Source organism: Electrophorus electricus, chromosome 12, assembly GCF_041902795.1.
Source record: "Electrophorus electricus isolate QZ-2024a chromosome 12, ASM4190279v1, whole genome shotgun sequence".
NCBI lineage: Eukaryota > Metazoa > Chordata > Actinopteri > Gymnotiformes > Gymnotidae > Electrophorus > Electrophorus electricus.
This window is the reverse complement of record NC_137508.1, coordinates 10273902-10290470: the sequence shown is the minus strand read 5'-3', so window position 1 is coordinate 10290470 and position 16569 is coordinate 10273902. Positions and strand designations below refer to the sequence as shown.

The window sequence follows — 16569 nt, the reverse complement described above, 5'->3', positions numbered from 1 at the left end:
CCCCTCCCTCCCTCTCTCCCTCTGTCTCTCTCTCCCTCTCTCTCCCCCTCCCTCCCTCTCTCCCTCTGTCTCTCTCTCCCTCTCTCTCCCCCTCCCTCCCTCTCTCCCTCTGTCTCTCTCTCCCTCTCTCTCCCCTTCCCTCCCTCTCTCTCATCACCTTTCTCAGATGTACTCTGCTGACTATGCTTACCAGAATAAGGTGGCTTAGGTTTCCTTTCCCATTTGAAGGAAGTCTGTAAATCCCACTACTCTCTCTTGAGAGACAGGTTTGCTTTCAGAGACTAAAACTGATAAGTGAGGCTGTGGGATGACACTAGAAGGAGAGATAAAGAGATTAGATGAAGAGATTACAAAAAGAGACCATCCCTTACATTTTGCACCTTGTCTCTTCAGCATTAATGTTTATCGGAACAGTGTTGGTCTGTGTAGGTAGGTGTCCATTCTGTAGCTGGCTATTATGTGAATTATTCAAAGTATCTCTTTGCATATTTATACTAAAAGGTTTTGATTAGATGATTCATTATTAATATTTATTTCAAACATTTAAAGCTTATAGATGCAAAAGGACAAACGGTTTTCTACTGCATAACAACTTTCTATTTCTTGAGAACCAGTAAATGCTCTAACGAGTCCACAGTAATTCCCAGTACTGATAGACCTTTTACAACAGTGCAGCTCCAGTATTTCCCACCTAGAAAAGGTGACAGTGGCACGCTGCTTTAGACTGATACGGCTTAATCAGGCCTCACGTCAAACATTGTATATATAAAACCAACTTAACAGCTCTGCTCCTGTTAACCTCTAGCTGACCAGAATTTAACTGGGTTCTTGACATCTATCAGAGACCGGATAGTACTGCTAGATTTCAGTACATATATTTACTAAGTACAAAAGCCATAAAGGAATGATTGCCATTTTCACAGGGAGTAGGCCAGAATAGGATGCTTCATTGTTGCATCTTCTTTTTCAATGCACACTTCAAAAGGCAGTCAGAGGAAAAAGGATGTTTACTTGTCATACTGTACACTACAGTACTTCTGACAGTTTTTACGGTGTGGTTCACATCATTGATTTTAATGATTTTTAAAATATGCAAATAAAGCCCTCACCTGCCTACCATGTTGCCCTGAAGCCAAGCAGTCCCATGATGTCAGTTTAATAAATGAACTCGTTTGAACTGTGGGACATTCTTTATTGACTGTGAGTTGATTTTGGTTCTGCCGTGTTATTATGTGAGGCTCTTGTTTCTGGGTAGAATGTTCAGGTACAACTTCAATGCATGATGACTTTTTTAAAATTCATCATGGACATAAAATATGAATTGTGTGTGAGGGTACATGTTAAGGGTGTGAAACTTAACTGAAATTTCAGTAATCAATAAACTCAACCACATTTAGTACTTAGGAATATATTCTGTTTTAAATGATTCAAAATCTAGATAGGCCTACATTTAAAATGGTTGTTAATTGATTTCAAATGTTATGCTTAATTCATATCTGGAAAAATAGCCCTTTGAATTGAGCCTAATGATAATGTTTAGCATTATCCATGCCTATAAATATTACAGGTAGTTCTGAAATTAAGGGACATTTTTGTTGTCCTTTTGTGTGCCCCTGCTGAGCCCCCTGTAGCTTTTCTCATGCTATTACTCGTCACAGAGCAGCCATGTGGCACCATCAAACATTAATTTTACAGATAAGGTCCTTCTTCACATATATACATTTACCCAACATAAATTTGAGTCAACCATGCTACCGCAATTTTATTAAATATCTACTTAGGAGATGATGATTCCTTGGATGATCCCATTCCCCTCCGCATGATTTTGGTAAAGCAGAGCTATGCCCTAGTGCTTGGCTTCAAGATCCCAGCTGTGCTGTTTGCCATCTGTGGCAGGGGGCTTCCAAGGACACAAGTAACTGTGTTCTAACTAGCGGAGAGGAGAGCCCCAGGGTTTCTGGCCGGGGACATTGAGGCACTTGAGAATGCTGTGTGACAGCTCGACTATGCTCTGTGAAGGAGACGTATGCTGGTCTCTACTCATCCTGCTGCCATAGTACAAGGCCCAGGTCTACTACCACACTGGACATTGGTAACTTGAAAAAAATATAGACTGAATATTGTTAAAAACTAAATTGTATTGAAACAAATTAAACTACTATTGCTTTCTTTGTCATTCGGCAGAACACCTTGCATATATGTATCGGTATGTGTTCTTTTTGGGTAACAAACAACTGCTCGTGGTGTTTAAAGCACTCAGTTCTACTTTTATGTGATGCCTAGGATTGGGATTATTGCAAATCGTACACTACACTAGAAAAGTGTGTTGGGAATGCGTGCACAATATGTCCACACAATGTAAAAAAAAACAAAAACAAAAAACATTTTATTGTTTCTAATGAACTGTATTTACCTCCAGGTAAATAGAACAGTTTCAGACTAGAATGGCGAGGGTGGGTGGGGGCTGTAATATTTGTCTATTAGCCAAAGTGTCGCCTTCAAATGTTGGCAAGATAATTAAATAAAACATGAGATGATTTAGGCTCCATTTGACACATATCTAAATCTACTACTGTTTTTAAATCTTTATAAAATGATATTTATGGCACAGGAAGAAATATATTTTAAAAAATGATTACAGTAACTTTTAGAACCCCCCCCCCGTATTCCAATCCTCCCGTACCCTCGTCGCTACAGATCGCGGTATGGGGACCCAGCGAGTGCATACTAACACGCGCGCTCCTGCCGGCGGCCGTACCCTGAAGAATCGGGGATGGGTTTCGCGTGAGGCAAGAATGAAGTCCGTCTATGCGAAGCAGTGATCAGTTCCAGCAGAACAGTGCTGTCGTGCTTTATTGTGACACTGCGTTTCGGAGGAAACACGCGTTCTGCATTGTTCACGAGTTAAGAGCACAGCAATTGCGCGTCGCTGCACCGAACACACGTTTGATTTAGGAAACAACTGAAACAAAAATACGCAGAAGCTGTGGACACTATATTTTCGGTGTTCTTGTCGAACTGCTTAGCACAGCATATGGTAAGTATCCCGAATGTATCTTGTTAAACTTTTCAGGAAGTTTGAGTAAACCGCGTTCTAAAGGACTGTGTCTGAATTAGCCGTTTTTGTAGCTGGGACAGTATTAGGCTGTTAACCACTGCTTTCGATGCTGCCCAGCAGTGTCCCCGGATCCAAACATAAACCACTACTTCTTTCAGGTTAAACACTGTTTACTTAAGCCTTTCGATTGTGTGCTGTTGGGCATTTCACTACTCCTACATCATGAAAAGGTAATGCAGTATTATCTAAATATTAAGTTTGCCTGATCATTTGCTTTTCGCAGCTTTGCTGGTAAGAAAACATCTGTGACTGATATTTTAACAATTAACAATTTGTTTCGTACGAGGTAGTCCAACATTGAGCGCTTTCTTTCTCTTTCTCACTGTCTAGAGTATATAGGGTACGCTTCTTCTTGCTTTCCTCCCTGCCCTTATTCATAGCGTAATTTGGGACACGTAATTGTCGTGAAAATGAGGGTAAGTATTCCAGCGCCTGGAGAAAGCCACAATTATCCGTAATGTGGTAAGCTTCCATGGTCTCTTTTGGGGAAGTGTGGTGGAACAAGGTCACCATCGTAAGACGAGTTGTGTTTTATGATGGAGAAAAGGTGTTAAACAGTGGTCTGCGGTGCCTCTTTAACACTGCAGAGACCATTGGTATAATCAGTGACCATTTCACACACTCAATCGGTTGTTGTCATTTGCTCAGTAACTTGTTAATTTAGCAACCTTCGTTGTTTTATCTTATTATTTAAAGGTATTTACATTTTATTAAATGTACATCACCTTATATTGTTTGAATGTAAACATTACACATGTATTATGCCCAGTGCCCCAGTTCATGGAACCATAAGTAATTAAACAAATTGCCTACTCTAAAATAAAAATGTTATATTAAATGCTTGGTTGCTAATCAGTTGTATTCAATATCCCTGTCCACTCATATTATATGTGTAATAAAAGCACTCAAAACTGAGGGAATCCAATTGCAAGAGGTTTTATATTCCACACCAAGCAGGGTACTGAGTACTTGGGAGTCTGGCTTAAAACCCAACTTCTTTTGGCTGGGTACAGCGAGGGTGAGTTCCTTTTTGTAGTGCATACGATGCAAAGTGACACTAGGAAGGCAGAGTCTGGGAGGTATCCGAGGGTTATTCAAGAAGCAGGGTCTGGAAAACAGGTAGAGTATAACAACCAACAGGGCAATCCTACAAAAAGGGCTAGGCACGAGCCAGGGGCTAGAATTCGGGCAGGATCCGGCAAGGAGCACAGCAAGCAACCGGGATAACAGCTCGGTAAGCAACATAACAGTAGCAACACTTCGAAATGAGGCTGAGACTGAGGGTAGAATAAGTTGGAAGTTTTAGAGGATGGGAAAATGCAGATCAGGTAAGGCTATTCTGCTCTGGTGAGTTAGAACAGATCTGTTGGCAGGGAATAGGCATGGCACTGGGAGAGTGGGTAAGGTCTGGAGGATTCAAAACAACATGCTTGGTCGAGTCAACTTGGCCTGTCAAGAACATTGAGCTTCTTACCTTTGAAAATTTCCATGGACGCTTTAGTGCTTTATGCATGGAGCAATTGTTTGTCTGAAAAGTAAACTACCATCCACTTGGTTTGAGGCATTTGGTTGGATCTGAGCAGTTAAGATCCTTCTGTATACTTCAGAGTTCCCCGTGCTACTGGTATTGGCAGTCACATAATCAAAAAACACAAGTAACACTTTCCATTGGCAGTCATACATGCCTCTACCCCAGTGTTTCACAGATGATGGCTCATATGCTCTCAAGACTTTGTCCCAGAACTTTACAGATATTTAATGTTCTTTAAACCAAACAGTGACCTGGGTTTTCTGTTCCTTAAATGAGATATTACAGTGACATTCTCCATGTAAGTCTCCATTCTCCACATACAGCTGGTCAATGGAAACCAGGTGTTCAATTACTTATGGTCTCTTTAAACAGGACACCTGTGCATAAAAAAGGGCTGATTCTTATATGGTTCACCTACAGATATAAATACACTCTTGCCCATATATTTCAAAGTATTCCATGCTGAGCAGAGCCCAGGCTTTGAGTTTCTTTGACAAAACAGGCTAGTTGCCAGGTTTGTTTTCAGCAGGGCAATCATTGTCTCTCACCCAGTGCTCAGTCAGCATGATCTGGTGTGACTGAGAGATAGTGATTGTGCCTGGCATAAATTCAGGTGTTGACTGATTTATTGCTTGTTTAAATTAATTGACACAGGTGCTTACCTGGTAGCATACTCAGATAATTTTTGCTTTCAAAACATTGAAGTGCCAGAAATGTAAATCTAGATAATGTAATTAGATAATATAATGCATTTTATGAGGATTTAAGGTTGTAGAATGCATGAACACCAGTCAGACTGACCCCCTTTCCTAAGAATGGCAATGCTTAACTCTGCTTACCTGACCTACTTAACCTGTCTCTTTCAACACTCTTAGCTAAGCAATGCTGCATTACTGTATATCAACAAAGCAGCGCCGTAATTTCACAACACTGTATTATCTGAACGCACAAAGGTCTTTATCACAGGGCTCAGTTTCGGGGGGGAACATGTAGCCTGGATGCTTTCTCTGCTTGAAGTTGAAGTATTGGGGGACAGCTCTGGGACTGCTCTCCATAGAAAGATGTAGTTCACAGTGCCGGAGCGGCATCGCTGCTCAGAGAGCCTCTCTATAGGGTGTGCTCCTGTAGGACTGTAGATGGTGTATAAAAGAGAGAGGGGTGCACAGCCTTAATTCTCAGTAGCTTAAGTCACTTTTACTGCTCTGCACATTTGTTGTAGAGACAGTAAAGCTTTTTTTGTGAGCAGATGAGTGCTAGACCCAGCTGCTGTGTCTGGGTCCCTGCCACTAACACACACACAAACACACACACACACACACACAAAGCTACTCTTACTGTATCACACATTGCATCTGTGATTACTGGCACCGCTCACTGGTTGTGAAGTGCATGAAGTTGTTTTCATGCAGCTCACAGGGTGCCAGAGGAAGTGCCGTGTTTAGTGAAAGCGTAGGCATGCGAATCGAACACTAGGACACAGAGAGGGACTTGACAAAGAAGACAATGAATGACAAAGAAGGACAAAGATCTGAGTAATTCATAAATAATCAAAAGTTTAAGCAGTTTGTATAACTTTGTTGCTTATAACAACATGCTTTTACAACCATACAATGCATAAAGCATTTTTGCTTATTTTGGCCTAACAGACTGCTCTGGATGCTCTGCGTCTGTGGGAGATTACTTACTGACTATGCCACTGTATTTCTTGTATCAGTAGATTTAAACCTACATCAATATATTCAATGTCAGAGTATTCTTGAGGTAAGGGGTACAGGGCCTCTGTAGCTGATTGACTGGATGTATCTCTACTTCTGAAGTTCCCTAGATCTATTAGCATGTGCTCTGCCTATATAATGCTCAGCCTGAGCCTGAAGTAATGTTTGCTTTTTTGATGGAGCCCGAGCTTCTCTTTGCAGGGAGAGATGGAAATGTAAATGCTTAAGACCCCTAATTCTTCTTCTTAAATTGTTTTGCTCCCAAGAGTAAATGTTCATGAATATTTTATGTGGTTATAAACAGTGCATGTGGCTTAGATCATGCTGTGTCTCATATATCTCTTGACGACATTCTTAGCATCAAGTGAGGTGCGAGCATAAAGGGGCATGTCACACCTAGTGAAGAAACTAATCTCACAGATTATTATTGTATGTGTGCAGGGGACGCGTGGTGAGACTGGAGGTGGGAGTGATTAGTGATGTCAGCTCGGCGTATAAAATGTGTTTTCGTTTTTTTCTAGCCGTGATAGTTGTTGGACTGCTAGCTGAGAACTGGAGAAATAATACTGAATGTCGCAGCAGATCTTCAACAGTTCAACAGAACATGAAATCAAACACCTGAGACTAAACGCTGCCTCAGTGAAACCAAACCCATGAAGGCTATTTATACACACTGTTCTGTAATAATACTGTTGTGAATGCAGGGCTGTGACACTGAATCATGTGTAGAGAAGAATAGCATGGGAATGTTCAATGTCAATTAAAATTTTATTTGCCATCTGGTGAATAAATGAAGAAAAAGAAATGTTATTTAAAAGTATATTGCATTCAGAGAGTGATGTAACAATACAGTGTGTTCTTTGATTAGAAATACACATAAAAACAAATATGCTCAAGCAACAGACGTTTTATCATAAACTGAGAGTTTATCCTATAGTAAATCATATAAACTGTATATGAGAAATTTAACTCTGCATGTTGGAAATGTGAGGTAGATAGTTTTACTTTTGTTGGGAGAGCATTTCCAGTTTAGCTATGTACATCAGCACAGCCAATATCACTTTTGTTTTCTAACTATAGTTATATATTGTTATGTACAGTATATTGTTATTGTTTTCATGATCTGAATTCAGTAGTCCCAGGCTTTAGGCTGCTAAGGCCTGGAGGCAGAGGTCAATCCTCGTGACCCTTGCCTGATCCTAAGATTATGCTGCCCTTCTACACACAGTAGAAGTGAAAAGACCCTGTGTTATTCACAGTGTCCGTAATGTGGCCTGAATCTGGTGCTATTTCACAACACGTCCTATTTTTTCTTTGGTCATTTGATTTGCTGGGAGAAACTGATGTGACTGGCATTTGAATCAAAATCCTCCTTTAGCAAATGGGGTTGACTGCAGTTTAGTGGGCCAGCATGGACTGAAACGACAGTAAGAAAGACTGAGACAGCCCGGAGATCTGGCTGTGATGATGCCCTCTCCCCGTTTATGTTGTATGAGAGAGCCAAGAGTCCCTCTAGCTATAGCTCCTGATAATCTGAATATGCACAATAGTTTCTATGTTTTACACTGTGCTTTAACAGTTTTAGAACATGTAAGATCAAATTTCATCACATGAAAAATGGTAGTTAGTTAGCTGATTAGCTGATAGTGGGTAGTTAGTTGATTTGTTGAGCAGCAACAGTTAGTCATTCTGAAAGCCCCTTCTCAAATACATCCAAATTTGCAAAAAGACTAGGTCTGAATGTGGCCTCATTACATAATATTTTGGAATATTGGGTTTATGTAACTGTAGTTTGTGATGTCTCCTTCACAGTTGCAGTGAGGTTGTAATGAGGTCCAGAAAGAGAGGACAACTATCAGAGCGTCACAGGAATGGCCTGCTTTTCATTAAGCAGGAATCTACACTGTCAAAGAGCACAGTGGGCCCGTGCTCTGCAAGGCAAACATTATGGAAAGAGTGTCAGTGTTGTGCTTATCTAGATTTATGTCCCATGCTCGACAAGAGCGTTTTTCTCTCTGCTGCAGTACCCCCACAGGTTTTCGGCTCATAGCTGCTTTTTGTACCTTGGCCCGTGCCCTACCGTAGTTAAGCTGTGAGCTGAGCTCCTCGCCACTCCTCACCACTCCTCGCTACTCCACGGACTCCTCACTACTCCTTACTAATCCTCACCACTTCTCACCACTCCTCAGGCCTCTCACCACTCCTCACCACTTCTCACCACTCCTCACTACTCCTGGGACCCCTCATCACTCCTCACCACACCACTCCTCAGTCCTCTCACCACTCCTCACCAATCCTCACCATCCCTTCTGTCCTACAACACCTGGTCTGCGGCGTGCCTGCCATTGCAAGCACAGCCTGCCTTTCAGTTTATGGATGACCCCTGCTGCCCTGTAATTAGGAGAATAAACATTTATACAGGACAGGAATGCAGATGGGGAAAGCTGAGTTGCCAAATGGCTCTACCGGGAGATCTGGAAGCTTAGTGGGAGCTGCAGCTATCACCTGTGGTTGTGGCTTTATGGCCATGTGGCTCTTGTGCTGTTTCTCTGGTTTGACATCACCCACTTGGCCAAAACCTCCACCATTGCCATACTGTCCTACCCAGGGCAGACCACAGGAGACCCAGTGGACAGACTCAGAAAACAGAGGAGGGGCGTATGTTAATGTTATTAATGTTGGCCGTTGAACTTCTAATTGTGCCTATATGAATACTGTTTCTTGTTTGGCCAGTGTGCCTATGCTGTTTGTGTCAAAAATACTGTCATGTTCATAGTGTTATGGCCAACTTGCTAAAAAACTGGTCATGGTACAATCACAGCAGCTACACAGAACTCCTTTAAAATCTAAAATTAATTTATGAACATTTTATAGCTGTTATTAATATTTAAACTCTGAATTCCTCACTGATCATTTAGTGAAATATTTTTGATTAAAAAAAACCAACAACCCCCTACCCACAACCATATTTACTGTATTTACATAAGCAGTGCCATAAGCAATAAGTATTTACATTCATTATTTCATTTGAAATTCCCTTGGCATTCACTAATACTTTTGTCTGCTGGAAAAGATCTTGCAAATGTGAATGAGGCCTACACTCAAAAGTGAACATCAAGCCCTGCACTCTGAAGTTGATGTAAAAAGGGCAGTGGTAGCTCAGTGGTTAAGCTTATTGACTAGTAATCAGAAGGTTGCCTTACCACTGCCAAGTTGCCACTATTGGACCCCTGAGCAAGGCCCTTAACCCTTGATTGCTCAAATTGTATTCCGTCATAAGTACGTTGCTTTGGATGGATAATGTGCAAAAATGTAAGGAGTACTGGGACAGAGGTAGTTGTCTGAACCTAGGGCTCCCAGCCTGTTTATCCAGATTAGCAAGGCCACTCTGACAGCACCATGAAGCACTCTGCCCTCCTGTCTCAGGCCTGCTTCCTTGGCCTTTAACTACTCTTCTGTACTAATGAAACCCAAGGCCTGGGGGTGAGTGGGTGAGCTTTGGTGATGTGTGTGAGTACAGTGTGTGCTCACAGTGAAGCCCCAAGGCCCATGTGGTGGCCATAGATGAGGTTGTTGACCCTGTCAACCCCAGCCCTGTTCCCATTTCGTGAGACAGCCACACTGGCAAATAATCCAGTGTGGATGTTTAACGAGGTAATGGAGTGGGGTCAGATGGTCAAGGCCTTGCAACAGGGCCGTCTGTCTTCTCCATTATTACAGCAAAGCACAAGCCTCAGTCGCATTGCAGCCTCAAACAGGCCTGCACTGAGGGAGGAATGCTCTGACTGATGTAATGAGTGCTTGGCAGTGTTTACATGTAATGACTGGGACACAGTTTCAAGGTCTATAAATGAAGCTCACATTTTTCCAGACATTCCTCTGCCTCACACTGAAGTATTGTGTATAAGCAGAAAGACCTGTATTGTCTTTTTGCACAAATGTGACCTAAGCCATTGTATTTCTGTTTTGCACAGCTGCAGTCTTTTCTGCACAGCTAGGTGTGTCTGCATTTGTGCATGTAATGTGTCTGGTGAGTAAGGCTGGTCACAGCCTACTTCTGGATCATGATCAGGAAAGCAGTTTTGCATGACTAGGTATGGTGTTTTAAGGGGCTGTGTGTCTATTGCAGTGCAGAGTTTGACAGAGTTCAGTGTGGATGTTGTGAGCAATCTGTGTGTGAACAGAGGTTAGTAGATGACACTGGCCAATGGCCTGCATTACTCTCTACCTCGTCCCTCTTCCAGCAGTCTGCCTCAGCTCACAGGGCTCTGCTACTTCCCTCACTCTCCTTTCTTGCGCTGTGTCTCTCTGTCTCTGTCTTTTTCGCTCTCGCTCTCTCTCTCTCGCTCTCTCGCTCTCGCTCTCTCTCGCTCTCGCTCTCTCTCTCTCTCTCACTCTCTCTCTCGCTCTCTCTCGCTCTCTCTCTCGCTCTCTCTCTCTCTGGAATTCTGCTTTCAGATGGAAACAGAGAAATGATGGAGTCCAGTGAACTTCTTCTTTCAATTGTGGCTTTTTACAGATTGATCACATTTAGCCATACTTGTGGGCAAATAAAGAATGTGAAATAACTCAGTTGTTTGTTTTTTTCTCTGTTGTATTCCTGTCTCCTCTTTCTTTCTTTCTTTCTTTCTTTCTTTCTTTCTTTCTCTTACTCTCTCTCTCTCTCTCTCTCTCTCTTTCTCTCTCTCTCTGGCTGTCTCTTTCTCTCTGGCTCTCTCTCTCTTGCACAGTTTCTCCTGCTGTGGAGTCAGGTATTGAGGAAAGGCTTTTTGGTTGATGATGTTTTCCCAGCTCTGCTTGAGCTCCGAGATTCAGATCTAGCTCTGCTCTTTCTTCTTCCTCTGTTCTTCTAAGCAGACACTCTGGTCTGCGTGGTATGACTCGCACATATGGATCTGCAGGACCCGTTTGCAGTTATCACTCTCAAATGTCAGCATGGTTTGATGTGCAAACACGTCCCAGCGCTGTACTACTACAGTGAAGACACTGGTTCTGTCATGCTCTCTGCTGCAGCACTGCTGAAGATTTTCCACTGCTGTTTGGACATTTTGACTCTTCTGCATATTTTGAAAGATTGGTTTTGGATAATGATGCTACTTAAGCTCTCAGATCTGCCAAGAGAGAGAGAGAGAGAGAGTCTAATGGTCTAATACAGTTCTTATCCTTTGGTAAACCTAGCCTGTTTCTCTTTATCAGATCTGTTGGTCACTGTGCTTAAACGACCAGCAGTGTGATAACATGTGTCTGATCCCAACACAGTGCTGTTTGCTGAGAGTGTGAGAACCTCAATCTGACTTCACCTGTCTGAGAGGATTAGCAGACAAGCAGGTCAGAGATTTTATTGAAGATCTCATTGTCCATCAGTGCAGTGGCAGACGCAGTGTTGGGAACCAACCAGGGCTGCTGTGCCTGGGAGTGCAGCCATCCAAAGTGGCACTTTATGGGTGGGTGTGTTTCTGTGTGTCTGTGTGTGTGTGTGTGTGTGTGTGTCTGTGTGTGTGTGTGTGTGTGTCTGTGTGTGTGTGTCTGTGTCTGCGTGTGTGTCTGTGTGTGTGTGTGTGTGTGTGTGTCTGTGTGTGTGTCTGTGTCTGTGTGTGTGTGTGTGTGCGTGTGCGTGCGTGCACGCATATGCATCAGTAATGAGTTGGAGTCGATTTATTTTGCACATCTCTATAAAATAATCAAATGCTGAATAAAGATTTAAGCTCTGATGCTTGCCTACAAGGACCTGCTCCCTTTCACTTGATGGCAACGGCCAAAAACCTCAAGACCCTTCTCTGTCCTAGCACCCAGTCAGTAGAATGAAGTTCAAGTTGTTTGAAATGCAGAGTCCCTCATTTACCCATTTCTTTGAAAAGCACTTAAATTAAACCTAATCAGGCACTTGCAAGAAGCTTTTATATTTGCACTTGGCTCGTGCGAATTGTGTGTATAGTATTGTTTTGTATTGTAGTTCTCATTCTAGGTTTCAGCACTGACACTTTGTTCTGGCACTGTCTCAGTTAAGGGTATTTTTGGACTCTAACCTATTTGTGCTAGATAAAATTACATAGACAACTAAAGCACTTTTTGTAAGTTTCTCTGGACCAGAGTGTCTGTTAAATGCTATGAATATAAAGGTGACATGCTACTGTGGTTTATTTGTTAACTTCACATTTTCCCACAGAGCCAAACGCACATGTCCTACCTCCAGGATCAGGGCAACATGTCTAGCACACAAGCCACAGAATGTGGGTTCCCATCCTGCAGATGTGAGATGTGGTCACCGCATCTTCTCATTTGGTTTGGGAGTCTTACATAAGGAGCACTGGGAAATCAGGCACTCATTAGGCTTGTATTCTGGCTATAAACCACAGCATTGAGGAGACAAGCCACATGGCAAGCCACTCTATGGCCGCTTTACTGTGGACACAGCCCCGCAATGCTATAAATGACTGGCTCATAAATGTAGTTTAAAGGGGCCCCTGTTAATGTGTAAGTGGGAACGAGTTTGCTACTCCTGGCTGAAGGGAACCGAATCCTCCTGTAGCTGCAGAGACCTGGAAGAGGGAAGACGACAATGGCCTCGTCAGACTTGATAAAGTGTCACTTACGGTGCTTCGTGGCAGAAGATCACAATCAGTTCCAGAACATCCCCCAGCTGAGTGCCTGTGCGGTGAAACTGGACTGAGACAACACTGCCTTGGATGCTTTTATGTGCTTTATTTATACTTAATCATTTGCATGTTTTTGTTTATTTACTCTTTGGGGTCTTGGTGCTGTTAATAAAGCACAAAGAGGAGATGCTGAAAGATGATGCAGGGAGGATGGAGGGAGAGGTATTTATAGCCAGAGTAACCTGCTATTCTATCTGCCTCAAAGAAGCGTGGCCTCCCTGTCAGACTCCATCAGATCTCCATGTGGATACTAAAGGACTTGAGTGTATATACACACACAAACACGCGCACGCATGCACACACACACACACACACACACACACACACAAAAGAAGAGAAACACACATATTCATCTAATATCCACCCCCCAGCTGCTCTCTGCCTCCACATAACTAAACTCTCATGCACCCCTGATCCTGGGAGCATACATGTGTCCAGGACTGACTGTGTGACCAGCACCGAACTAAACCACAGCCGCTTTGTTTTCTGCAGTCACCCTTTTTGATAATCATTGAGCCTGCCTCAGTCCCTCTGCCTCAGTCCCTCTGCCTCAGTTTGCCTCAGTCACTCACTCTCTCTCTCTCTCTCTCTGTATCTCTGTCTCCTTCTTGTTTGCTGTCTCTCTCTGTCTCTCTGTTTCTTTGTTATTGTGGGTAGGGAACTTAGTACGTTTGTTACATACTCATACTCAGTAATGTAATTTTTTATTAATCCATATTCTTCACATGGATGAGAACCCAGATGCATCATTTATCTCTGCAAGGTTGACTGCTGCTTAGCTGGCTTTTGCTCATTTGTAATAGTTTAGTGCTTTGGCATTTGTCCATGCACTTATGTAACTCATACAGTCATTACATCAAAATTAGCCACAGAATCAGTTGACTGGACAGCAGTTCAGACTCATTCCAGATCTCTGTTTAGCCACCTTGGCCATGAGGACCAGGAGCCGGTCTCCCACTTCGTACATAGAATTTCTATGTAATCTACAGAAGACAGGAGGCGGGGCTAGCTGACATGTTGAAACAGGATTGGTGGGATTCAGCGGATTCAGTTGAACAGCACCCTGGAGTCTTCAGATTGGTCTCTGTTGTCGGGTCCTGTGTGTTCGATGAGTGCAAGTGGCTGAGCAGAGATGGTGTTGAGGGTATGGTACCACAGGGCTGTCATGATAGTGAATGGTGACACAGGACTGCTGAGTTGGACATGTCAGGACATGTTCTGTACAGATCAGCCACTCTGGCATTCAGAACCATGAAACCCTTTACACATGGAGGAGTGCTGTTCATGGGCCAATAGCTCTGGTTCCTGTAGTTGCACATGCACACACACACACACACACACACACACACATGCACTTACACACAGTGCTTGATCTTTCCTCTTATGCATTGTAAGGGTGACAGAAGGCTGTTGGAAGTCTTTACATAAGCTGACTTTATTGGTTTAGTCACTGCCCTAACTCTTTAGTGAGGCAGAGGGAGAGTAAGAGAATGATGAGACAGAGCGATAGATATAGACAGATGTTGTCTGATAACTCCAACTCTAAAATAATCGTTTTTGCTGTTTATTTGTCTGTTTCTCAGCAGGCATTTTTTTTCTGTACCTGAGCCCCACTGTGGTAAACCCAGAATCATGCTCTGAACCATGACAGCATGAGTGCTACAGGCAGACCAATCCAGAGGCAACATTTATTGTTTATTGCTGTCAGAACTGGCCTAAGCAACGCAAAAATGTGAGTCATTTGTTTGTGATAGTTGTACTTAAATCTTGATTCTGCATTCCTGTGTTCAGATTTTTCAAAGCCTAAGAGACAACCTAACAAAAATATGTTCCTTTTAAGGACTCTAGAGCCTTTATTTGTTAGTAATACATGGATAATGTAGAAGTGGAATGATATGATAGCCATCTGATTTAGGTCACCCTGTGTCTCCACACTGACTTCTGTGATTTGATCAGTAGGTTACATGCTTCATACATTATAGTAGGCCTGGTAACAGCTTTTTTAACATTGCATGGTGGTACATTTCAGTTTATTTGCACTTTCACTCGTATACTATTAATACAGTGTGGCTGCTTACTGGATATACTATATATATGTTGAATAATAATGAACATTAAAAATTAAGTTAATTATGAAATAGGACTATTTTGAGGCATTTATCAAGAATTTCCAATGTGCAATATGCAGTGTTCCTCCGTTTACTTAAAGATCGGGTTTAGCAGTGTAAAATATGTGGACACTGGCCGAACTTTAGCAGTCTTCAGAAACATTAAGCAGTGAGTGGGCTCCTTCTTGGCTTTGTGGTTCTTGAGGAGAAAGCCCTATGAGACTGTAGCAGATTTGCTGAGTGTATGCTTTGGCATCTGTGCTTGTACAGTGATTTCAAAGAAAAAAGCTTGTGGTGTAAGGTTTTTGTTTATTGGGTTTGCTGGTATATTTTCACTGCACATTCTGCAGGACAGCTCTCCTGAGTCTGAAAATGCAACCCCAAGGGTTAACTCAGATCCCAGACAGGGTACTGAGCAATGGCCTCAACAGAGGAAAGGCATTACAGGTCCAGAGCCTGGGCTTCATGAATCTCAAGCACAGCACGGCTTTTGCTGAGGGTCTGATTTCCTGACCCTGGGCCAGGTTTCTGGCAGTGAAGTCTGGCCAAACTGGGCCAGAGTTCTCGTCAAAGGGCCGTTAACGCAGGGCCTTCTACTCTTGCCACATTAAGTCATTACCAGCTGGACAGTAGAGACGAACTGCCCGATTCATTGACCTGGCTGCAGATTCGACAGGGCTTGGATTGCTCAGTCTTGGCAGGCTGTGCTGGAACAAGCTTTCTGCATGGCAGGGTTCAGGGTCCTCTTCACCTCCCCTCTTCTGCCCCATTTGTGTCTCCACGTTTTGTCTGGGTGAATATTTTAATTTGCACTCTTTCTCCTTCCTTGTCCTGTACCGTGACTTGTTTAGACAACCTCATGGATAGGATTTCATTGTGAGCCTTATTAAGAATTTGTCACATCATCACATTGCCTCAATAGCACTGGAATGACTTAGAGTTGAAACAGATTTTCTTTATCTTTGCAAACAGTTCTGCACGAAGTTCTTGAGCGAGGGACATAAGGAAACAATTAAAAGGAGAGTTCAAGAAAAAACAAAGAAAGAAAATATTTCAAATGCAATATATTTATTTACCCTTACTATAAATATGTTTTGTTTCAGTGACAAATGAATTGCTTTACGGACTGGTGAGAAAATGTCACGGTAATTAATCCTACACTATGTAAAACATACAGACTTGAATCTTTGGCACCATGAAACATATAGTAATGATGTTGAACCTGAATTGTGCCTGATCCAACCTCCTGCTGAAGACTAGTGCCAAGCCTGTGTGTCTCAGCAAAATGAGGCAGAGAAGCCATATGCTCTTATTTGGCGTTATCATCATGTGGGAGTTTGGCTCATAAGGACTCTGCTCTCTCTCTCTCATGTGGAGTGTGTGTGAGAGTGTGTGTGAGAGTGTGTGAGAGTGTGTGAGAGTGTGTGAGAGTGTGAGAGAG

General features: G+C 42.7%; 1 protein-coding gene across 3 annotated transcripts in view; it reads left to right on the top strand.

Moving 5' to 3' along the window:
• Positions 1-2697: 2697 nt before the first annotated feature.
• lzts2a (leucine zipper, putative tumor suppressor 2a) overlaps positions 2698-16569 on the top strand; it is a 39769-nt gene continuing 25897 nt past the window's right edge. For 2 of the 3 annotated variants that reach the window (XM_081724760.1, XM_027023500.3), the window contains exon 1: positions 2698-3037. In XM_081724760.1, coding sequence (XP_081580886.1) covers positions 3035-3037 — 3 coding nt within the window. In that variant the 5' untranslated portion in view covers positions 2698-3034. Of the gene's footprint in view, positions 3038-14603; positions 14753-16569 lie in introns of all 3 variants that reach the window. The other variant, XM_027023503.3, reaches the window with a different exon arrangement.